The sequence below is a fragment of the Pollicipes pollicipes genome, unplaced genomic scaffold (genome assembly GCF_011947565.3).
Source record: "Pollicipes pollicipes isolate AB1234 unplaced genomic scaffold, Ppol_2.1 Scaffold_7261;HRSCAF=8764_pilon_pilon_pilon, whole genome shotgun sequence".
Lineage (NCBI taxonomy): Eukaryota > Metazoa > Arthropoda > Thecostraca > Pollicipedomorpha > Pollicipedidae > Pollicipes > Pollicipes pollicipes.
In genome coordinates, this window is record NW_023597054.1 from 32596835 (window position 1) to 32621725 (window position 24891).

A 24891-nucleotide genomic window follows, 5' to 3' on the forward strand; every position below is an offset into this window, starting at 1 on the left:
TACTTTTATCCAGTAACTTCAGTGCGGCAGCCAGGGCAGAAAGCCGAGCCCAATGGCAGGCCGTAGTTGTTAACAATCCATCCTCGTTCGTGTGTGGCAATACTCAACCCATCGTTCGCGCCGGACCGGGCTCGGGAGGGATTTACTACCACCGCGCCGCACAACAAACACACCCCGCACGACCGGCGCGACTGGTGATCATACCACACGGCCGTGTCGCGGCCGGCGAGCGCCCGCCCACGCCGCGTGGGCAGTGCGGCACCGCGGCGGCCGGGGCGGCCCCCAACCGCCCCTGCAGCACACGAGCGGCACTAGCTGCGGCACACTGGCGCCAGAGCTCGCAAACGGCCCGCCAGCGCGCGGAAGTCGACTTACATGGCTTCCTGAGGTGGAGGTGCGGAGTCACCGGGGTCGCGACCTTTTGACCGGGCCGCCGGCTGGAAAAGGCGAACAGATGTTAGGGCCGGGGTGGAGGCGGTCGAGCCACGCGGTCACGTGTCTTGACTTAAGTGCTACCGCCGTCGGAATGCAGCGATCATGATGGGGACACCCAATCCATGCGTTGAGCCAGGGGAGGGGCAGCTTATCCGTGAGGTCTAGGAGTCCGGCGTCGGCGTCCACGTCCCCGCCGCTGTCGAATCGCACCGTCCATCATGGGCGCCAGGATGGGAGTGCAATTTCGAGGAATCCGGCCCCACGGGATTGCGTTCAGGGCCGCCCAGTGCCGTGCATACAAGACCCGTGCATCGAGGCAGGGCTAGATAGGCGCCCCGATTAGGCCGCTTTTGGCGTTGTGGGCCGCACGCCACGCCCGTCGCCGTCGCCGTCGTCAGCCTGGCGAGCGCGGGCGTCACCACACTCACACACGTGCGCACTCCCGACGCCGAGTGACGCCCCGTATGGCCCGTATCCGGCGCCACGACACACACACACACACACACATACACGCACACAGGTGCGCGGCTACCGGGCCGGCGGGGCGGCGGCGCGCCACCTGTGCGGCGGACGGGCCCTCGCGCCGCGACCGAGGCACTCCCAGGCAAGCGGCGGCCGGCTGCCGGCTTCGCAGTCGCCGCCGCCCCCGTATGCACGAATACAGGTCAAGTGCCGGCGCGCGTCGATCCAGCGCTGGAGGCGGCGGCACGACTCCGGGTCACGCGCCGGCCCGCGGCGGCGGCGGATCGGCGCGCCGCGGCGACCGTCGCGCCGGTGCGCGCGCTTGGGAGAGGGAGGGAGGTGAGCGGCGCTGGCGGCCGTCCGGCTGACCGGCAGCGCCAGAGCGCGGTCGGGAGAGAGAGGGAGGCGAGTGGCGGCGGTGACGCTCCGGCTGACCGGCAGCGTCAGCAGCGCGGACGGCCAGCGGCCGGTCCGCCCATGGCCCGGCCCCCGCACGGACGCCGTCTGATCGCGTCGGTGCATGACGGACGGTGCTGGGTCTGGAGCTGGCGTGCCGCGCTTCCCACACCAGCAGGGCGGGTCGACACAGGCACATGAGCGGGCCTTGCTTGCGTCAGAGTGCAGTGCACAGACGCGGCACCGGCACGCCCCGTGGTGGGTGTCGCCAACCCACACGCGACTGCGGCTTTAAAGGACGGACGTCGTGCCTTTGTTCGGACATCAAAGAAGTGTTGTTGGCAATGAGGCAGAGTTTGCAGCTGTGTGAAAGACACGGCGCGAGTCGGGTTACTAAGGCCATGGCGACTGAAAGACATCGCACTCCGGACATCGCTTTGCCAGTCACTATGCTCGTCACCATGCTCGGTGGACAAGTTGCACTTCTGCTCGTCAAATGCTCCGACAACAGACCTAACAACGCTCCAGGAATGTACTGCGCGCCAGCTGGATCCGTTGCGTTCATAACTGACTGTGCATTGCGTGGGAGCCTAACAGCGCTTTTACGATGCGCAGGGCTGACAAGTGGTCTGGCCCCGGACCGCAAGTTTCCAGGCTCGATGGCTCGGTGAAACGAGCCTTCAGTGTGCGATCGTTACATGGGCTCGTTTGCACTGGGGCAATGACCATCAGTTTTGTATTGCGATGCCGCTGGAACATCGAATGTTAATCACTGACCCGTTCGCAGGCTCATGCTTTGAACACGTACGCATACTAGGTTAGCTGCGGTAACGAGAGACCGGATGAAAAGGCAAAGCATTTGCCACTCGTGACTCAAAAACGGGCTTGCGTTATACCGGCCTGCATTTAGAGCGTTGAAAAACTGACCCATTCATGCAGATCAGTCAAAAATATGAAAGACGCACAACAGGCCAGGATCGGTCAACTCGCCTAACGAAAACAATGGGCGGCCAAACCATTCGTCCGCATCATTAAGTTGGGCGATGCGCATTTCTATCTCAAAAGCCGCAGAAGAAGTTTTAACACACTGGTCTCCGAGGCCAGCGCTTCGGCAGATGGTTCGTGGACAAGACCCGCCTGCCGACCGGCCCGGTCCATTTGAAGAGCTAGACAGACTCATAATCTGTAGTCGGTGTCGCGCTTACATGGCTGCCACCGTCTCGCGCTCTCTCCGCGGAGCCGCGGCCGTGACTGGTGGAGACAGCGGTACATGGGTCGCTCGTGCCCGGCCTCTTACATACAGAAAAGCTCGTTTGGAGACGGCTGACGAACGCCGTGAAAACGCCGGCATTCCGATGTCGTCGCATGCAGGTGTTTATTTCGTGGCCGATGTAAATGTATTTGTGCAAGCGCACGCATGTACGCACTTGTGCCCATCTCTCAGTGATGGATGCTGAAGGGCGTATTCTTATTGGATCCAAGAACAGCTCATGATGGAGCCTCTCTCCGAATATCTACCTGTGTGCTGTGGTCGATGTTTCCTTCTGGCTGGTGACATCATTACTAGTTTGTTCCAGAGGACAGTATGTTATGAAATTCTAATCCAGGCTTCGTGTGCGAAATTAACGCCCTCAAAACGCTTAGGCTACAGGAAAACAAGTGAGCGCTAGTCATGGCCTGCGTGATTCCAGTGTAAATATCTGACATTAGCGTCGCTCCTCGCTCGTATATATTACGCCACATCACATGCGTAGCACCCCATCGACACCGACGCCCGCCCGTCATGCGCAGCACCCCATCGTCATCGACGCCCGTCCATCACGCGCAGCACCCCATCGACACCGACGCCCGCCCGCATGCGCAGCACCCCATCGTCACCGACGCCCGCCCGTCATGCCCCTGATCTCCGATGGGGTGATGTCGACCTCGACAGGCCGCGGACTGACCTCAGCCCTGCGCCGTGTCGTCCATCGGCGGGCAGAGCCCACCGGCTGGCCGTCACCGCACGCCGTCGTGGGCGGCCATTTTAACGCCGAGCGGCGCGAGCTAGCGGAGGAGCCCGAGCGGTCCCCGTGAGAGCCCGAGCGGTCCCCGTGAGAGCCGTTCCGCCCGAATGACTCTGTCGGTCCGGCTCGAATGAACCTGGCTGCGCGGGCCTGGTGCGGTGAGAGACAGTGCTTGATACGTCCCAAAAATGGGAGGGCCAGCCTCACCTTAAAGTACATCCTGTTTATTCATTGGTCGCTCACCACAGGACTACTGTTAAACTTACACGAACAGCGTGGGGGCCACGCCCCCCTCCCCCCTATGTGCCTACAACAACCTGTCCCTACACCTATGAAATGAGAGGCAGGCGAGCTCCACATGCGGCAAAGGTAGCTTTTCGACCGCATTTCATTAGCAGAATGCAGGAATCCACTGCGTCAGCAAATACGGTCATGGATTGTTCATGGTTGGACGAGCGGGTCAGCCTTGCCAGAGCGCCGTTTTAAGCCCTGCAGAGGCGTAATTGTTACGCCACTAGGGTCGGCACACACGCTCACGAGCGCGCAAACACAGAGTATGACCGTACCACGGCAGCAGAGGGGCTGCCATCGACATCATGGACTCGTTACGGGGGCATAAACTCCCCGACCTTCGACGGAATCAAACGCTACGCTTATGGCATTGCACGGAAGTAAACACCTCAGCAAACGACCGCCGTGTCGCTCCTCCCCACCTTCGGCTAAAGGCGGACCCCCGGTTGACACAGCAGCCTGGCCTTGTGGAGTTAGCTGCAGGTTGAAGGCTATCGGAGCCCGCCCATCCCCCCGTCCGGTTCGCCGATGCGTCACCAGCGGCGTCTGGGCCGCCTGCTCGGCTCCGTGCTGCCCACAGCTGTTTGTAATGGAGAGAGCAGCTGCTGCGCGTTTCGGCCGGCCGCTGACGGCCCGAAGACGAATGGCGCCGCCTCCCCGGGCGAGACGCCGGTGCCGGCGGCGCGCCTGCTCGCGCGGCGCCGCCCCGCTCCCGACAGCGCCACAATGGCTGCCCGAGCGCCGGTCGCCTGACCCATTTGTTCCGGTTTGGCCGGGTCCGCCCTCGTCGGCCCGGCCGGCGCGGGCGGCGGAGAGCGGGCACCGTTCAGCCCTTTAAGTCACGTGACCGGCGGCGGGGAGGGGAGCGTGGGGGCGGAAGTGGCCACCTGGCGGCGGTTCCGCCGGTTCCGCCTGAGCGGCGTCACTCGTCACTCGAGCACACGTTCCGGCACGGCCGGCGACCGCCGCTGAGCGCGCGCACCAAGCGAGCGGACAGCCGGACGAATGCGCTGGGCTGTCATGGCCGTCGACGGGTGATTAGTGAACCAACTGCTGGACTTAACAACAGTAAAGAATAAAACGATCAGCGCTGCTGGGTTTGCGGAAGACGCACCTCTGCTTCACCATCGGGTTTGCGGGGGACGTACCACTGCTTCACTGCCGGGTTTGCGGGAGACGCACCACTGCTTCACCACCGGGTTTGCGGGGGACGTACCAGTGCTTCACTGCCGGGATTGCGGAGGGCCTGCCACTGCTTCACCACCAGGTTCGCAGGAGAACGTACCACTGCTTCGCCGTCGGGTTTGCGGAGGACATACCACTGCTTCACCACCAGGATTGCGGAGGACGTACCACTGCTTCACCACCACGTTTGCAGAGGATGTACGACTTTTTCCCGTGAGAAGGACGTTGGACTGCTGGGAAAGTTTTTGACTTCGGAGTATGCATACACAAACAGGCTGACAAACATGCTGCCTGGAGGATGATTGTGATCTGTCCACGCCGAGAGAGAGAGAGAGATAGAAGAGAGAGAGAGAGAGAGAGAGAGAGAGAGAGGAGAGAGAGAGAGAGAGAGAGAGAGAGAGAGAGAGGAGAGAGAGAGAGAGAGAGAGAGAGAGAGAGAGAGAGAGAGAGAGAGAGAGAGAGGAGAGAGAGAGAGAGAGAGAGAGAGGAGAGAGAGAAGAGAGAGAGAGAGAGAGAGAGAGAGAGAGAGAGAGAAGAGAGAGAGGAGAGAGAGAGAGAGAGAGAGAGAGAGAGAAGAGAGAGAGAAGAGAGAGAGAGAAGAGAGAGAGGAGAGAGAGAGAGAGAGAGAGAGAGAGAGAGAGAGAAGAGAGAGAGAAGAGAGAGAGAGAGAGAGAGAGAGAGAGAGAGAGAGAGAGAGAGAGAGAGAGAGAGAGAGAGAGAGAGAGAGAGAGAGAGAGAGATAGGAGAGAGAGAGAGGAGAGAGGAGAGAGAGAGAGAGAGAGAGAGAGAGAAGAGAGAGAGGAAGAGAGAGAGAGAGGCATATAACATGTATGTGACCACATCCTTACTCCTAATATATACCTGTGGGTAAAAAAGTATAGCTTACGACTCACACGAGCCTACACCAAACCTTAGTGCGAGAACTTAGGCCTCTCATCATCGAGGTTCAGACAGACATTTTCCCTTTCCGGGCCCTTTGAGGGTCGCAAAAATACGGTATGCTGCTGCCAGTTACCTGCGGAAAGTATTTACGTCGAGCTTTGCAATGCCCTCAAAATACAGGATGTACGTGCCTCAAACACATGCCAAACATATTTGTGTCGGCGAGCATAACTTTTGTTTGACGTCACTTCAGCCTTCTTGGCGTTTCACCAGCCTGATAGGTAGATCGTAAGATTTGACTGACGTGTCGAAACACCTCCCCAAAATAGCGAACTCACGGCGATATGACCCACATGCCGCTGGCTCGTCTGTCGCGCGCGGCCAGCCCCGCAGTGGCCGGCAGACGGCCGCTTCACGCCCGAGCTGTGCTGTTCGCTCGCAGCAATACAGCCGCCAGTCAAGAGACGGGGCGGCGCGACCAACCCGTGGGATGGGGCGAGCCTAAACTGGTGGCCACCGCCGGCCGGCCGGGTGCCGTGGGCGGCCCATGTCAGCCAAGGTCAGTGGCCAGCACGCGAGGGGAGGGCTTCAGACGTAATCCACCGCCGCTAGATGTCGGGACGACCCGGCGGCGCGGCCCGGACGGCTCCGGCAGAGCCAGCATTTGGCAGGGGAGGGGAGAGAAGGGAATTCGCTGTGGGCGTCCGCGAGGCCGTGACAGCGGTCGGATGATGTCATAATCACGGCCATGGCAGCGGGGTGCCTCCTGCGTGGAGGCGGGACGAGACCGCACCAGGTACATGGATCACGGACCGGCCTGGGGGCTGGGCTAGGTGCGGTCAGCCGCCAGGTCATGCGAGAGCCAGAGGAGAGGAAGTGATCCCTATTCCCGTAATCCTGTGACACAGCAGGGCAACACAGGGAAGTTAACTACCGCAGTAAGGACGAGCCTGGGAAATGATCTCCCCGCAGCAGGGACCAGGCTGGGGGGGGGGGGGGGGATCCGGTGGCACGGGCAAGGCTGGCATGTGATCTCCGCGGCACAGTGGGGACGAGGCTGGGAAACGATCTGTCCGTAACAGGGACAAGGCTGGGATGTGGGCGCCACCAATGCGAAGGCGGCGCACGGTAAGTTGATCGTTTATTTCGGACCCGCAGTGACCCCTCTCAACAGGGATACACAGCAGGAGCGACACGACCAAATGAGGCGGTCAGGTAGTGGCTGGTATGCTGAGCGGTCGGCTGGTGGCTGGTATACTGAGCGGTCAGCTAGTGGCTGGTATGCTGGGCGGTCGGCTGGTGGCTGGTATGCCGAGCGGTCAGCTGGTGGCTGGTATGCTGAGCGGTCGGCTGGTGGCTGGCATGCTGAGCGGTCAGCTAGTGGCTGGTATGCTGAGTTGTCGGCTGGTGGCTGGTATGCTGAGCAGTCAGCTGGTGGCTGGCATGCTGAGCGGTCGGCTGGTGGCTGGCATGCTGAGCGGTCAGCTAGTGGCTGGTATGCTGAGCTGTCAGCTGGTGGCTGGCATGCTGAGCGGTCGGCTGGTGGATGGCATGCTGAGCGGTCGGCTGGTGGCTGGTATGCCGAGCGTATGACCATACGAAGCCATGACCAACCTAAGGAAGTTGGGGGATGGGTAGCCTCACCGGCTTTGTATGAAATTAGTCTTCATGGAATGGGGTAAAATGGGCAAGACAGCGTAAGAAAACTGTGATCATGGAAGAATAAACAACGTAAAAATGCGCGGTACAAGAGAAGGAAAGAAGTGACGATAAGCGAAGGAGCAAAAAGCAAGATCAGAAGAAGCGCGGTTAGGCAGAAAGGGCCCGTTAAGTTCGGCTTGATGTGGGCCGGGGAAGTGTGGCTGGCTGAGGATCACCACTTAAGTAGCGCGATTTAACGGTTTCGATTCCAGGACGGCGGGCATGACGTAGATGGCTTACGGCGACCAAAGTGCCTCCGTTGTCCCGACTGATTCGGACCTCCCGTGGAGACGGTTCCTCAGCGCCACAAAGCGGTAGCGGGCCGCACTTTGTGGGTCCGGCGTTCCCAGCCGGAGCACCGATGGCGTGCCAGCGGTATGCCGACTGACACCGGCCGCAGGACGCAGGTCAGGGATCAGCGCACAGGTCATCTGGCACAGGTCTTTGCCACGCCGCAGGTCACCGGCGTCGGAGAGGCCACGCCGCAGTGTGCGCTCCCAGTGACGGGGGTTTCGCCGGGCAAGCGGTACCCGCAGATCGGGAACGCAGCCAGGTCCGCGCACCTCTCATGGCTGTATTCTGCCGCCGACGCAGTCAGGCAAGACAAATGCTAGCCGTCAGGCACGTTCCACGCTAGGCTCGCGCATGCTGTGATGATTAGACTGTGAGGCAATGGTCATGTTCAACGTACAGCGTGAGGCACGCGCAGGCGAAGCAGAGGTAGCATTTTCCTTGCCATCCGATTCAAACTCTCCTGACTGCATTCGAACGAACGTAGAAGTGAGGTCATGAGGGCAGTCCTGCACATAATCGATCAAGGATGATTGGCGAGAACCAGCGAACAATGGAGCGGAGAGCATCTGGCGCAGCTCGGTACTGGCGTGGAGCGGAGTGCGTCTAGCGTAGCTCGGTACTGGCGTGGAGCGGAGGGCATCTAGCGCAGCTCGGTACTGGCGTGGAGCGGAGAGCATCTAGCGCAGCTCGGTACTGGCGAACGGCGGAGGGCATCTAGCACAGCTTTGTACTGGCGTGGAGCGGAGAGCATCTGGCGCAGCTCGGTACTGGCGTGGAGCGGGGAGCATCTAGCGCAGCTCGGTACTGGCGTGGAGCGGAGAGCATCTGGCGCAGCTCGATACTGGCGTGGAGCGGAGTGCATCTAGCGCAGCTCGGTACTGGCGTGGAGCGGAGGGCATCTGGCGCAGCCCGGTACTGGCGTGGAGCGGAGGGCATCTAACGCAGCTCGGTACTGGCGTGGAGCGGAGGGCATCTGGCGCATCTCGGTACTGGCGTGGAGCGGAGAGCATCTAACGCAGCTCGGTACTGGCGTGGAGCGGAGGGCATCTAACGCAGCTCGGTACTGGCGTGGAGCGGAGAGCATCTAACGCAGCTCGGTACTGGCGTGGAGCGGAGAGCATCTAACGCAGCTCGGTACTGGCGTGGAGCGGAGAGCATCTAACGCAGCTCGGTACTGGCGTGGAGCGGAGGGCATCTAACGCAGCTCGGTACTGGCGTGGAGCGGAGAGCATCTAGCGCAGCTCGGTACTGGCGTGGAGCGGAGAGCATCTAGCGCAGCTCGGTACTGGCGTGGAGCGGAGAGCATCTAGCGCAGCTCGGTACTGGCGTGGAGCGGAGAGCATCTAGCGCAGCTCGGTACTGGCGTGGAGCGGAGAGCATCTAACGCAGCTCGGTACTGGCGTGGAGCGGAGGGCATCTGGCGCAGCTCGGTACTGGCGTGGAGCGGAGGGCATCTAGCGCAGCTCGGTACTGGCGTGGAGCGGAGAGCATCTAACGCAGCTCGGTACTGGCGTGGAGCGGAGGGCATCTAACGCAGCTCGGTACTGGCGTGGAGCGGAGGGCATCTAACGCAGCTCGGTACTGGCGTGGAGCGGAGGGCATCTAGCGCAGCTCGGTACTGGCGTGGAGCGGAGGGCATCTAACGCAGCTCGGTACTGGCGTGGAGCGGAGGGCATCTAACGCAGCTCGGTACTGGCGTGGAGCGGAGGGCATCTAACGCAGCTCGGTACTGGCGTGGAGCGGAGGGCATCTAACGCAGCTCGGTACTGGCGTGGAGCGGAGGGCATCTAACGCAGCTCGGTACTGGCGTGGAGCGGAGGGCATCTAACGCAGCTCGGTACTGGCGTGGAGCGGAGGGCATCTGGCGCAGCTCGGTACTGGCGTGGAGCGGAGGGCATCTAGCGCAGCTCGGTACTGGCGTGGAGCGGAGGGCATCTAACGCAGCTCGGTACTGGCGTGGAGCGGAGGGCATCTGGCGCATCTCGGTACTGGCGTGGAGCGGAGAGCGTCTAGCGCAGCTCGGTACTGGCGTGGAGCGGAGTGCATCTAGCGCAGCTCGGTACTGGCGTGGAGCGGAGAGCGTCTAGCGCAGCTCGGTACTGGCGTGGAGCGGAGGGCATCTAACGCAGCTCGGTACTGGCCTGGAGCGGAGGGCATCTGGCGCATCTCGGTACTGGCGTGGAGCGGAGAGTGTCTAGCGCAGCTCGGTACTGGCGTGGAGCGGAGTGCATCTAGCGCAGCTCGGTACTGGCGTGGAGCGGAGAGCGTCTAGCGCAGCTCGGTACTGGCGTGGAGCGGAGGGCATCTAACGCAGCTCGGTACTGGCGTGGAGCGGAGGGCATCTGGCGCAGCTCGGTACTGGCGTGGAGCGGAGGGCATCTAACGCAGCTCGGTACTGGCGTGGAGCGGAGGGCATCTGGCGCATCTCGGTACTGGCGTGGAGCGGAGAGCGTCTAGCGCAGCTCGGTACTGGCGTGGAGCGGAGAGCGTCTAGCGCAGCTCGGTACTGGCGTGGAGCGGAGGGCATCTAACGCAGCTCGGTACTGGCGTGGAGCGGAGGGCATCTGGCGCAGCCCGGTACTGGCGTGGAGCGGAGGGCATCTGGCGCAGCCCGGTACTGGCGTGGAGCGGAGGGCATCTAACGCAGCTCGGTACTGGCGTGGAGCGGAGGGCATCTAACGCAGCTCGGTACTGGCGTGGAGCGGAGAGCGTCTAGCGCAGCCCGGTACTGGCGTGGAGCGGAGGGCATCTGGCGCAGCCCGGTACTGGCGTGGAGCGGAGGGCATCTAACGCAGCTCGGTACTGGCGTGGAGCGGAGGGCATCTGGCGCAGCCCGGTACTGGCGTGGAGCGGAGGGCATCTGGCGCAGCCCGGTACTGGCGTGGAGCGGAGGGCATCTAACGCAGCTCGGTACTGGCGTGGAGCGGAGGGCATCTGGCGCATCTCGGTACTGGCGTGGAGCGGAGAGCATCTAACGCAGCTCGGTACTGGCGTGGAGCGGAGAGCATCTAACGCAGCTCGGTACTGGCGTGGAGCGGAGGGCATCTAACGCAGCTCGGTACTGGCGTGGAGCGGAGAGCATCTAACGCAGCTCGGTACTGGCGTGGAGCGGAGGGCATCTAACGCAGCTCGGTACTGGCGTGGAGCGGAGGGCATCTGGCGCAGCCCGGTACTGGCGTGGAGCGGAGGGCATCTAGCGCAGCCCGGTACTGGCGTGGAGCGGAGGGCATCTGGCGCAGCCCGGTACTGGCGTGGAGCGGAGGGCATCTAACGCAGCTCGGTACTGGCGTGGAGCGGAGGGCATCTAACGCAGCTCGGTACTGGCGTGGAGCGGAGGGCATCTAACGCAGCTCGGTACTGGCGTGGAGCGGAGGGCATCTAACGCAGCCCGGTACTGGCGTGGAGCGGAGGGCATCTAACGCAGCTCGGTACTGGCGTGGAGCGGAGGGCATCTAACGCAGCTCGGTACTGGCGTGGAGCGGAGGGCATCTAACGCAGCTCGGTACTGGCGTGGAGCGGAGAGCATCTAGCGCAGCTCGGTACTGGCGTGGAGCGGAGGGCATCTAACGCAGCTCGGTACTGGCGTGGAGCGGAGAGCATCTAGCGCAGCTCGGTACTGGCGTGGAGCGGAGGGCATCTGGCGCAGCCCGGTACTGGCGTGGAGCGGAGGGCATCTAGCGCAGCTCGGTACTGGCGTGGAGCGGAGGGCATCTAACGCAGCTCGGTACTGGCGTGGAGCGGAGAGCATCTAGCGCAGCTCGGTACTGGCGTGGAGCGGAGGGCATCTGGCGCAGCCCGGTACTGGCGTGGGGCGGAGGGCATCTAACGCAGCTCGGTACTGGCGTGGAGCGGAGAGCGTCTAACGCAGCTCGGTACTGGCGTGGAGCGGAGGGCATCTAACGCAGCTCGGTACTGGCGTGGAGCGGAGAGCATCTAGCGCAGCTCGGTACTGGCGTGGAGCGGAGGGCATCTAACGCAGCTCGGTACTGGCGTGGAGCGGAGGGCATCTGGCGCAGCCCGGTACTGGCGTGGAGCGGAGGGCATCTAACGCAGCTCGGTACTGGCGTGGAGCGGAGCGCATCTGGCGCAGCTCGGTACTGGCGTGGAGCGGAGTGCATCTGGCGCAGCTCGGTACTGGCGTGGAGCGGAGAGCATCTGGCGCAGCTCGGTACTGGCGTGGAGCGGAGAGCATCTGGCGCAGCTCGGTACTGGCGTGGAGCGGAGAGCATCTGGCGCAGCTCGGTACTGGCGTGGAGCGGAGAGCATCTAGCGCAGCTCGGTACTGGCGTGGAGCGGAGAGCATCTAACGCAGCTCGGTACTGGCGTGGAGCGGAGGGCATCTAACGCAGCTCGGTACTGGCGTGGAGCGGAGGGCATCTGGCGCAGCTCGGTACTGGCGTGGAGCGGAGGGCATCTAACGCAGCTCGGTACTGGCGTGGAGCGGAGTGCATCTGGCGCAGCTCGGTACTGGCGTGGAGCGGAGGGCATCTAACGCAGCTCGGTACTGGCGTGGAGCGGAGGGCATCTAACGCAGCTCGGTACTGGCGTGGAGCGGAGGGCATCTAACGCAGCTCGGTACTGGCGTGGAGCGGAGGGCATCTGGCGCAGCTCGGTACTGGCGTGGAGCGGAGGGCATCTAGCGCAGCTCGGTACTGGCGTGGAGCGGAGAGCGTCTAGCGCAGCTCGGTACTGGCGTGGAGCGGAGGGCATCTAACGCAGCTCGGTACTGGCGTGACGGCTACTTTTGATTGCATCCTGCTGGAGGTGGCGGTGGGTGTCGCTCTACGTCGGCGTCCTGTGACAACTTCCAGCGGACGGTGCCACCTTCCAGCGGACGGTGCCACAGCCGGAGGCGTGCACATGCACAGATCGCTCTGGTGCCGGCCGCTGACCGTCGCCGGGGTCGCACGGGACCGTCGTTGGCAGTCATTCTGACGGCTTCGCGGTCGTGGGAGCTGGTGCATGCATGTTCGGGAACAGGAGACATTGTCACGCCTGTGCCGGGCCGTTGCTTCTGGCTCCGTTACGAAGACAGCCGGGTCGACCGGTCCGCTCAGGTGAGTCTGACTTATGATCCGCTTCGTCGTGACCACCGGGCCTGTTGTCTGGAACACGTTACCCATTACAGTCGGCCTCGTTCCCAAAATAACGCATTCTGTTCTGGTCTCTGTCTTGGACCATTTAGCCAAACCTATTGTGTTTGAGACGACAAGGTCTCGCCTCCCGCCCCTCCCACTGTCCATTACACACATTGCTCACGCCTTTCCGCATTCCCTGGCACAATATGGATGCCCTATCTTTTTTAAAGCTCAGCTGCGTGCGGGCGGGTCGTAGCTATTGCCTGCCACTGCTGCCTGGGGAATGCATAGCTTCGGGCGGGTTGTAGCGCTACTGCCTGCCACTGCTGCCTGGGGAATGCGTAGCTTCGGACGGGTTTTAGCTACCGCCTGCCGCTGCTGCCTGGGAAATGCATAGCTTCGGGCGGGTTGTAGCTACTGCCTGCCACTGCTGCCTGGGAAATGCACATCTGCTACCATCGGTCCCGCCGCGGCCCGCGGCTGCCTCAACAAACGTTTCAATATCCTATTTCCACGAAGACTGCACCAATATGCTGTTTTTATCTGTATGTTCGCTGACCACTGCGCTCGTTCTTCAGACCTTGCCCGTATTCCTGCCGCGCCTGTATTCCGCACCTCCAACACCAGCAGCACTCTGTGGTCCGGCCCGCTGCCCGGTCCGACCCACTGCCCGGTGCAGTTCGCTGCCTGATCCGGCTCGCTGCCCGGTCCGGCCAGCTGCCCGGTCCGGCCAGCTGCCCGGTCCGGCCTCTGCCCGATCCGGCCCGCTGCCTGACCCGGATTGCTGCTCGGTCCGCCCCCATTCTCCGTCAACTTCTCACCCGCAGCCCGCCACCTTCTGTTTGATCGCTGCCCGGTCACTGCCCGCCGCCGCTGCCCGGTTTCACGGCGCCGACTCGCATCTATCAAGGCCGCAGACATTGCGGCCGTACGTGATGGAACGGCCGCTATATAAGGAGAGAGCCGCCGCGCGGACCACGTGACGGGGGCGGGCCGGCCGGCCGGCCGCTGGACGAGCGCGCGCTGCCCAACGGCCGGCCGTGCGCCGCTCGGTGACCCGGCCGCCCGAACCAGCGCTGGCAGAGGAGTAGCGCTCGCCGGCGCACGCGCGCCGTGGCCGCGAATCGGGTGCATCCGGCTGACGGCGTTCATTATAGCTCTTTTGAAACAACTTATGCTGGCTAATAAGCTTAAGGCAACGAGCGACTTATGAGGCAACTGAAGATAAAAAGAAGTAAAAGGTGTTCTTTGTGTCTTCACATCGCTAGGGATGTGCAAGCCTGGAAGACCAGGCGAACCATACACAACGTTCGCTGCTACTGCGAGCTGGATGTAACATGACTGCGCGCAGAAGCCAAATGCGTGGGAATGCAGGAAACTTAGTGTTTCGCCTCTCTCATATGCCCCCATATAATGGCATGGCGCAACCTGCACGCACGCACGCACGCACGCACACACACACACACACACACACACACACACACACACACACACACACACACACACACACACACACACACACACACACACACACACACACACACACACACACACACACACACACACACACACGGACGCGCTTTCACCGGCAGGCCCAGCAGTTGCCATCTGGAGCGGCCAGCCTCGCGCCCGGATGAAAGGATGACGCCGCCGCCGCTGGCGGTCTTCAGCCGTCCACGCGCGTGTTGGCGGACGGCGGCCCTGGTGATGCGCCAGCCTCGCGAGCGCAGGCGCGTCGCGCCGCCGCCACCCACCTCGGTATCGATCTGCTGCTGGCAGTCTCCCACACGTGCCCGTCACTCCCAGCCGACACCCTGTCACGGTTCGCGACCTGCCGCACGACTCGACTGCGCGACCGGTGAGTCCGACGCCACGCAGTCGACAGGCCGCGAACACCGGCCGGCTGGCCGGCTGGTCCGTACGTTCCTGACCGCAGCCGGTAGGTGGCAGCAGCGTCGCCGCGGAGGCGGGCCGACAGCCGCCGCCCAGTTGGTGTGTGGGCTGCTCACATTGAGTGGCTGAAATGCACGTTGACTGGGACAATGACCGGGAGTGTGGCTATCGCTTAGTCGCAGTGATCTGCTCGACTCTGTTTTAGGTGCACAAGTCACGGCTCGGTGCACGCGAGAGTTTATTTTGCTCGGGCTCCAGCTGTTCGCTTGGTATTTGCATGTTGTGGAACATCGCGCCAGTTCGTACGACTCGTGTTGATCCCGTGTCGCTGCGATAAAATGCGTTGAGATCTGAGTCCTGACTCGGGGTGTGCTGCGCCACTGTTCCACAAATAGCCAACTAGAAATACTCATTGTAATCGGACACGGTGCAATGCTTCTGGAAAGACACTTGTCTTTATGCATCTTCCATGAAAACGCCTTGACAATCAGGCGGTGCTTTTGTTTTTCAGTCCGAATGGTGCTATCAGTCATCAGTTGCACATGTGTCACACATGCCTACCGCGACCCATATTAGATGATCATCGTCGGACCTTACTATTGTCCTTATCAAATACGAAAGTTTAAAAAAACACTGGTTCCATATCTCTCTATTGAGTCTAGTACACCCATGGAAACCCCTCCCTCCCCCATACCGTCTGTCCCGCGCTGGACCGGCCCGGTGACGCCGGGTCACCGGGCGCACGGACCGTCCGGTGACGTCGGGTCACCGGGCGCACGGACCTCCTGGCCGTGCCACGGAGGACCCCGGCACCCGCACCAGGGGGCTACCAACAGACCATTACACAACAAAGACATGGTTTTTCTCCAAGCCTTTCATCGTGTTCTGTTACCCCTTTTAAAGTAAAAAACTGAATTTACGCTTCAATTGAACAATATGAGCTCCTCGCGCAATAGGCACATTGTTATGCCCGTACTACACCCACGGTCGGCATTACAGATTTTGCAGTCAACCCGCGGTGTCATCCGGCGCAGCTAACACCATGCGCGGCGGTGTCATCCGGCGCAGCTAACACCGTGCGCGGCGGCGTCATCCGGCGCAGCTAGCACCATGCGCAGCGGCGTCATCCGGCGCAGCTAACGCCATGCACGGCGGTAGGCGCGCGGGCAAAAACGATCACTTATCGAAAATGATTTTTTGTGCGCTTTTCGAAATTTATTCGTGAGGATATTGCGTATCCTAGCTCGCAAATATTACCTGTGCAGTCTTCGGACTGATATCCCGAATAGACCAGGAGTTATAGCACCAAGGATCTTTGCAAAAGGAGCACTAGCATTAAAGTAAAATCCCGGTTGATAGTTTTGCTGTCACTGACGATCCTTTCGAAAGATCAGCTAGAAAATCGCACAAGTGGTATATACGTCTCAAACTACCCAGATCCGTACGAATTTATTCCATAAAGCACTTTCATGGTCGCTTTCGGCTGCCAACCAGCCGCCTGTTGCCAAGCTCGGCGGCCAAAGGTGCGCCGCCTGTGCAGACTGCAGCGCCGCGCGTAGATGCGTTGGCGCTGACACATTCGGAGTGTGCGATCCCAAAAGTACCGGAGACCAGATATGCTCGATCAGCGCGACCATCCTTGCCTCAGCAACTCGGTGGTTTGGCCATCAGCGCCGACCCAGGTGATATGCTGACGTGGATCATACAGTTGTGCTGATCTTAACTGCTGGTCAAAAATCGATCACCACGAAATTGTGTGGTGACATTGAGAAATGGGAGTGATGCGCAAACGGCGAGAGAAATGGGAGTGATGCGCAAAATTTTAGTTTATTTTTCAAATATATTTCATAGACTCCAATAGACAGCGGGGAAATGCGGAGACCAGTAATATTGTACACTTTATTTTTAAGGTCTGGCTGAAAGGCTCAAAGCTGCAGGCAACCCTAATAATTTTTGAAGCATTTTACGCGACTGGTTGCAGTTGGACGCGGTGGTAGCGGTTGGTGAAATACCCCATCCCAATACGGTGTCGGATTAATGCCGTATGTACGTGCTTCTATTCCAAAGATGCGGGGAACATATTGAGCTTCGGGCCAAGTTGCAAATGCAGCAATGTTCTCATCACAGGCGCGCTTTAACAAGGCATTTAATCGGGACGGCAGTCATCTCGCAGTCATCTTGCAGCAGATATGAGTTACGCAGCTGTCCGCTGTTACAACCGGATGATCTAGGTCAGCGTGGAGCGGACTGGCCTAGCCCTGGGCGGTCTCGAGCGGACTGGACTAACCCTGGGCGGGCTCGGCGTCGCTCCCAGCCGGCGGGTCCGCACGGCCCCTGAATAGCAAGTGTGCGCGACCAACGTGACGGTTATCCGTTCACAAGAGCGCACGGTCAGCGCTGGAGCCGCTACGACGCGCGTGCACTCAGACCTGTCGGCACTGCCAGTCAAACACCGATGAATATGTGGTTTAGAGTGCGTAGACAACGATTAGACTACAGGAGTCAGAAACGTAATAAGTCTGCAACCTTCATCAGTCTCGTTTTGCATCCCAGGGAAACTCTGGCCATTTTTAGACGGCGACAACTTCAGCTGTGGCTTTCATGCTCATGATTCTGCTTACCTTGCGCGATGGCTGCTCCTTTCGTGCAGCGGTCAGGCTCTTTGTGGTCACTCGGCCCATCCTCATGGCATCCAGCAGGTCGTCCGCGAGCTCCTCACGCGACGACTGGCGGCTCTTCACTAGGGAAATCTTTTGCGCCGAGCCGAATGTCTCGCGCTCCTCTGACCGCCCACTGGCCCGGTCGCCGTCCACATCCTGAAACTCGACGACGATCCAGGGCCGGCGCTCGGCAGCGCGCGAGCCGCCCAGGCTGGCGCGCAGCAGGCGGGGATGCAACCGCTTCAGCAGGCTGGTGAGCGTGCGGCGCGGCTTGTGCGCCGGCGGCTCCACAGTCCGAGGCATGTTTGGCATCGTGTTGAATTTCTTGCTCCAGAGACTGAGCGGACTGCCCGGCACGCTCTGCGACAGCGTCCCGAGCCCGAGCGGCACAAGTTCGCCACTGCCATCTATTGTGTATTTTCGCAGGTACTCGTGACTCTGCGCGGCGCGTAGTTCGCGTGGCGCTGCCGTCAGCGGCTCGCCGGCCAGGTGCTCCTCGGAGCGCGTCGCCTCGCGCCAGGCCAGTGGTGAGTGCTGCCGACCCTCGGCGGCCAGAGGCTGTCGGTGCACCTGCAGCATGTTCTCGCAGGACTTGGTGGCGGGCACGGCGCGGCTGTCCGCGCAGATCACGTTTTCCAGAGACTTGACGGCTGGCCGTGACCGCAGCCGGCCCCAGCTCAACGTGCGCATGCCATCCGAGAGATGCGTGCACGCGCGCCGCTTCTTCACGCACTTGGGACAGCGCGGCTCGATGGCGGCGGCTGGTGGCGGCGGCGCCGGCGTCCGGCCCGCCAGCCCGGCGTAGCTCTCCATGCGCCGGTGTGTGTACTTCACGCAGAGCTGGACAAAATTGAGTGGCGGCAGACTGCGGTACTCAGCCGACGAGAGTCGGACCAGCTCTATCTTGGGCTGGCTCATGCCGCGCGCCGGGACACGGGGCCATCGCTGTCGGCGGCCGGGGCGCCGGTGACGTCTGGCTGGCGGCTGGCCAGGTCAGCAGCCACCGGCGGCCGCTGCCAGCTCTGACGGCGCCCTCTGAAACAGACGCAGCCTGCAGTCACACCGGGCGCGGAAAGAAACGGCTGACTCGTGGAACGCCGGCCGCAGGCGTGGCGTCGCTGTCCAGTTATTCACAGCACAGGGGCGGTCTGAGCGCGCTCAGATGTCGCTGAGATGATCAGTTTGTCTCGTTTTGGCCGACCGCCTGCACCCGCACTTACATTTACGTGGAAGAGTTTAGCCCCTTTAACTATGCGTCGTTCCATGTTTTAATTTCGCCAGGTTTTGAGAAATCACAGGATGAGTTGTTCTGAACGAGCAGTTGTTTGAGAACTGTCTAAGACATCTGCACTGAAATTCAGAGCATTCAGTAACTAAAGCACACTGACACACAGCAAAACCAGACATATCAAAGAAAATAAACATGAAATTCATCAATGAAATCATCGATGAAAAGCGGCCTACTCCACAAGTTAGGAAAGGCATGGCATATACTCCACCCCTCAACAAAGGTGGAAGGAAGAGCAGAGCATGCCAGCTGCAGTACTCTCCGCTGGCGGGTAGATGGGCATGACATCTACTCTACCTCCAACGCTTGTGAAGAAAACGACACGACATAACAATCGCTCATCACGCACAGAGCGGGACATGACGGCCGCTTCATCCACCCCCACCCCACCCCTAGCCAGTCACAGGCAGCGGCCTTAGGACTGCGTGATGGTCTAGGGGTGGGGGGGGGGGCAAAGTGGTTAATTTTGGTCCCCACGTGGGGGCCTGGGTTCGAACACCAGCTGCGAGATGGCCGCTGAGCGACAATACTGGTACTTACGTCGTCAGCGCTGTCGAGGCGTGTTCCCTTTTATAAAATACAAAACTGAGTCAAAGTCTGAGTCCAAGGTGAGTCTTGCTGTCTCCAGTCTGAGTCCAGGCACGCAGCCTGCCCTTCGCGGATGGCATAATTCCACGTACCAGGTCCTCGGACCTTAGGTTAAGTGCAAGCTCACAAGTTTTCTCAGCACTTGAGTCCGAGTGTGAGTCTGAACCCCAAGACGCTGCGTGCGAGTCCTGCTATAAACCCCACAACCTAAAATCAGAGTGCATCATTTGCTTACGAGATCGTACCAGGCAAACGGCACATTTTCTAAATAAATTCAGCTTTCATAGGATTGGCATAGGAAGAAAACCTCCTTTAATTTGATTGAACGAGTCATATACCAAACAGATGTCTCGGTAACGCGTGTAACCAACCAGGACAACATAAAGCTGTCATAAGCTAGACTAACCGGACCTAATGTCCTGCCGTATGTCCTGTAGGCAGATTGTTGTGTGTTCCGTTGCTGTTGCTGTGTACCCCGTAGGCAGGCAGCTCTTATTGTATGTCCCGTAGGCAGGTAGCTGTTGCTGTTGTGTTGGATATCTATATCGTGAAGAACAAGTAATTTTTTCAGGTGATATATTCGGTTATCAACATGAGTCTGCAGAACTCATAAGAGTTATCCGAGTATAAGCTGTATGAGCTGTGGCTACAGAGGCCTAAAAATGCAGCACTGAGTAAAGATCCTCTTTACAATTACCTAGCTTGGTTTCAAGCTCATCTGTGTTTTAATGCATTTTGGTTTAGGTCTAATTATGTCTAGGTCTAATTAATTTTAACTTAATTATAATGTACTAATTTTAGCAATTATATATATATAAATATATATATATATATATATACATATAATATCTATTATAATACAAATAATTTTAACTAATAAATACTAGGTCTAATTATTTAGGTGTAATATGCGCAAGTCCAAAGGCTCTTGAAACTATGAGTTCCGGTCCTACCGGCAATCCCGCACATTTGAATTTAAGTCTGGCGCCGAATGCAGCATTTTTCACACAGATGAGCACTAACCCGAGATTACGATTGATAGAATTTAGGCTTAATGAATTTACTTGAGCTCAAGCGTCAAAGGCTCATGAGTCCAATTTCGAATCCTAGTCTGGATGGATGCAATCATATTCCTGCCCTTTATCATGGTTGTCAGGGAATATATAACGCATACTCCATTCCCTTGCCACGCACATGGAGACGTCCCCTTCTCCCCACCACATTTGGGAGGAAAGGCGAGACATCCACTACCTCGCACCGACCGCACGTGGGAGACAGGGTATGACACCCATTCCCTCGCAAGGACCGCACGTGGGAGGCAGGGTATGCCACCCACTCCCTCGCACAGACCGCACGTGGGAGGCAGGGTATGCCACCCACTCCCTCGCACAGACCTCACGTGGGAGGCAGGGTACGGCACCCCTGCGCCCCGTCATGTAGCGTGGGCTCAGGCCGCCAGCCAGCCCGGAAAGTGGCGCTGCCAGGACATATTTACACAAGCCCAGCGACATGACTGGCCACTGTTGAGTCACAAACGAGGTTAGGGCCCCGTCGTCCAGAACGGTCTGAGGTCACAGTGCAGCCCCCTCCCAATCACCACCGGACTCAGAGGCGCGGAAAAACACAGCATCAGTTGTTGAAATGAACAGAGTGACGTACCGGAAAGTCCATTAACGAATTGCCAAAGGAGTTTCAACATCGTCATTACTCAAAATATATTGCTAATTGCATTGGTCGTAGCTGGCGGATATGGCGGCTGGCGGATGGCGGTCGTAGCTGGCGTAGCTGGTGTTGCCAGCCAACATCAGATCGTTGGTATGGTGCTGTGGCTCCGTCAGTGATTCATATAACTGACGACACATGTCAGCGGTATGGTGTTACACGGCTTGCGTCGTCACGACTGGCGATTGACCGCCATAGTGAGGAGACCAGAGACCACATGTTGCCGCTGAATAAACCATGCCTTGTTTAAAAGGCGAAGGCCCCGCGATCGTGCTGCGGCGTTCCGCTCGTTACCTATAACTGCAGGAAGAGGTAAAGGGGTTATCCCGCCCCTTTACACTCCTCACTTATTGCTACATCAGGCATGTGGAATTTGATCACCAATACCGGTTTTCTCGAGCTCCTTCTGAACAGTTCAGAATTTCGATTTAAAGTAGACGACTTTGCAGGAAAATATCATTTGACTCCATGCTCACCACCATGATAGTAATGCATTTATTTTGCCTTGGTTTTTCCAACGTATGTGTTTTATACTGTTTACAACAAGCTAATGCATCTAAATGTTTGCGTAGTAAATGCTACGGAAGCTTGCAACACCGTTTAGACGAAAAGATGTGCGAACACAAATCCATTACTCTGCTTATTCAACGAACAGCTATACTATGGCTTTGGTTTCTCCCCTATGGTATTCACCACAGTGGCTCTTTTCGAGGCGCACTTTGGGTTTGGGAATGAGAGTATCATATGATATATGTGGCGCACTGGTTTAAGCTTACACCAACCAACTTTTCGGTAGCTTTTGTTTTTTTCCGGACGTTTGCAATTGCCCGCTGGGCCAATTACAAACGTCTTTTTTATTCGCACCAGTATACTTTTGGGAATCTTTACTGCGCATCTCTGCTGCAGTAGGGGTGTGCGCGGTGGTTATCATGACGACGGTAGTCGCGGCTGCAGGGCAGAACCGTAGAGCTGTTGCAAAGTGTTAACAGCGTAATTTGAACTCGAAAAAAGTAAAATCGATATCCTTATTATGTCTGGACGCTGCTGCTGTGGCACTACCCAATGGTACTTCGAGATGTAACTAGCCCAGAGGATTCACTACAGTACGTTTTTGAAAATTGTCCCCCGGGTGGGGTGCTCCTAAAGATATAAACAAAGATATCCAGCCAGCAAAGGGCCTCAAGGACCCATCAAGGCTAGCCTACTTTAGGCTCCGTACTTATCCTTGAGAATAATCACCTGACCTGCACAAATTTGGCTATGAATGAGATCTCTAGACCGACATAACTTGTCCCAACGGTTTCCGAATGTTGCCAGAGAGGGACTTCCTACAACTTCGTTTGCCAGCCTATTCCAATGGCTCACTACTCTTTGACTAAATGACATCTGTCTCTTCACAGTTCTACTCCTACCTTTTTCTAAATGAAACTGGCTTCCCCTATGACTCGGCCCAATTTCCGGATCGCATGTAGATCTACCTTGTCTATCCCGTTCATAATCTTGCGTGCCTCTGTCATATCCTATCTAAGTCTGTTATTTCAGTGAATACAAATCCAAGGCCCTGAGCCTATCCTTGTAGTCTAAGTCACCAATCCCACACATCGCCCTGGTTGCTTTGTACTGTACCCTTTCCAACCTATCTACAACCTTTTGGAAGTATGGAGACCACGAACGCACACGGTACTCTAGGTGTGGTCTCACATAACTCTCACTCCCTTTAACTCATGGTCAGAACAAGACAGAATGCTCGCAAGGTATCTGTCATCCTGTTTTTCACGGAAAACTGTCATACGTTAGGCTACCAAGGCTGTAATACACTTTTGGTGTCTCGCCGCATGTTTTTGCTAACGCAGGTGGGATTGTGTGGAAAGCGATGCTGTTTTACTGGCATGGGTCCACTCACGTTCCTCAACGAAGCCATAGAACCGTGAAATGTGATAGTACATCTAGGGTATCGACAACTGTTTACCCAAAAATGGAGCCGCAGCTTCCTGGATGTAAGGTTTCTTTGCTGAACGTAACTCGCACCATATCAGCTGACGAATTTGACGATCCAATGGAAGGGAGATGCGCAAAGCGTTCTTTTAATTCGGCTTCCAACGCGTTCCCAAATAAACTCACTCAAAAATGTGATGCAACGATGTCTGCATGGACAATACGTCGCTTAAAATGCGGTCTTACCGACTGTAGCGAGTGGCAGAGTGCCTGCGTCGCATTTGTCTGTCATTTCTGTATACCACTTCCGGCAACCACGCCGAATGCTTCCTGCCGATTACTCGCTATCTTTGGCCGGTTCCGCAGTGCCGCAGTGAGTGTCGGAGATGTGAGAACAATGCACCATTTTCTATATTCTTTTCCAACTCCCTTTAAGATTCGGTCCACTAGCACAGTTTCCTCGGTCGGACAGGTTTAAACGCTTCGCTACACGGCCTCTAAACTACACAGCGCTTACCGTTGGACGGCGGACGGCTTCAACTCACGCGACCGGGACGGCGGCGTTTAACGAGCGGTGGGGAGCAGCAGACGGTAGACCGGGTGACCCGTCACGTCAGGCGCGTTACGACCGCGCTGCCGCTCCGTGCCTCGCCGCGCCGACACTGTGCAGACCGCCACACGGACGCCGCTGAGCGGTGGCAGCGGCGCCGGGCCCGCCCGCAGAGGAACGACAACACAGGCGGCTGTCCGCTTCTGTGGAGCGCTAACGTAACACCGCGGATTTCCAGCACACACAAGCGCGGAGCCCAGAGCTGAGCGTCCTGGCGGGGCGTACGCTCGAGAACACACCGGCGAGCGGGCCGGCGGAGCCCGAGCCGACCCGGGGGCACGCGCGCTCCGATGGTGCGCGCCGCCGGGCTCGCGGACCGTGTCAGCGGCGCGGCCGGGACCGACTGCAGGCCGGACTGCTGCAGCCGTCGGCCCGGCGCCCGGCGAGCCGACCGTGCAGCACAAACACGGCGGCGGCGGCGGTGGCCCGCCCCGCCCCCTGCAGATGCCGACGGCCGATCCATTGACCTGAGAACGACGCATGCGCCAGGCACAGGGACCGCGTCAATCGCGCGCTGTCCGCGGTCGCCGCGGACTTACCGCCCTCCTGCAGAAGCGCCGGCGGCCCCCGAACCGGTCTGACTCAGCCCCGCCTGCTACCGGACGCCGCGGTGCCTCAAATGGACCGTGCAAAAGTGTATCACGGGTCGTGGCAAAACAAATTCAGAAACATCACAACCCCGCTTCTTTCGTCCGTCGAACTAGTAGCAGATCGATAGTTGTGCTTGGGTGAACATTCTGGGATCCTCCGAGCTAGTGCAAACTCTGTGCGTGGATGTATATTTGCATTATGATTTCTGAAGCATAATTACGACGCTCGTTAGGGGGAGAGTAGGATGAGTTGTATCGTGTCCATGTAGTAGCAGCGCGATTTACTTCAAACGTATGCGATGTGTGGCATTCCTGACTAACTCAGCTGGCGCCCAGCAGCTTCCATTTCCCTTTCAGTGTACTTCCGGCCGCATACGTGTACTCGCCTTGGGGTGAGGGCCACAGTTTTTTGTCTTGCATATCGCTGAAAACTATAGCGACCGGCGTGCACGTGAGTTTAAGGTATTACAGCATAACTAGATCAATGTGACCGTTACACTGATTGGTGGGGAGCTACGTGTGTCGTATATCCTGAACAACTTTTGGCGTCTGTTTGTCACTGATTTCGGGATGGCGCGATCTTTTTCCAAGATGTCAGGCGATGCGTGTTATAGCAGCCGTGCATGGGCTTGTTGTATCAGCAGTGCAAAGTACCAGCCATGTGTCAGGAACTGACTTGCTGTCAACAACTGAATGGCATGATTGCCGTAACTTGTTGCCATCCAGAAAAACAAGTCGACATGTATATTGTATCTGCAGACCCATGGTTTCTAGCCGAGAAATCGAAACCGAGTTGCCAGTGGTCATAAAACAATAAAATTTATAAAAATATAAAAATTCGTCTTGCAATCACGACAAATTGCGAAATTGCACAA

General features: G+C 58.5%; 1 protein-coding gene across 2 annotated transcripts in view; it reads right to left on the bottom strand.

Moving 5' to 3' along the window:
- LOC119111741 (uncharacterized) overlaps positions 1 to 23675 on the bottom strand; it is a 45715-nt gene extending 22040 nt beyond the window's left edge. The window contains exons 1-3 of one of the 2 annotated variants that reach the window (XM_037235540.1): positions 23334 to 23675; positions 17245 to 18318; positions 376 to 437 (exon numbers count right to left, since the gene is read on the bottom strand). In XM_037235540.1, coding sequence (XP_037091435.1) covers positions 376 to 437; positions 17245 to 18201 — 1019 coding nt within the window. In that variant the 5' untranslated portion in view covers positions 18202 to 18318; positions 23334 to 23675. Of the gene's footprint in view, positions 1 to 375; positions 438 to 17244; positions 19087 to 23333 lie in introns of those variants that run through there. The other variant, XM_037235541.1, reaches the window with a different exon arrangement.
- Positions 23676 to 24891: the final 1216 nt, after the last annotated feature.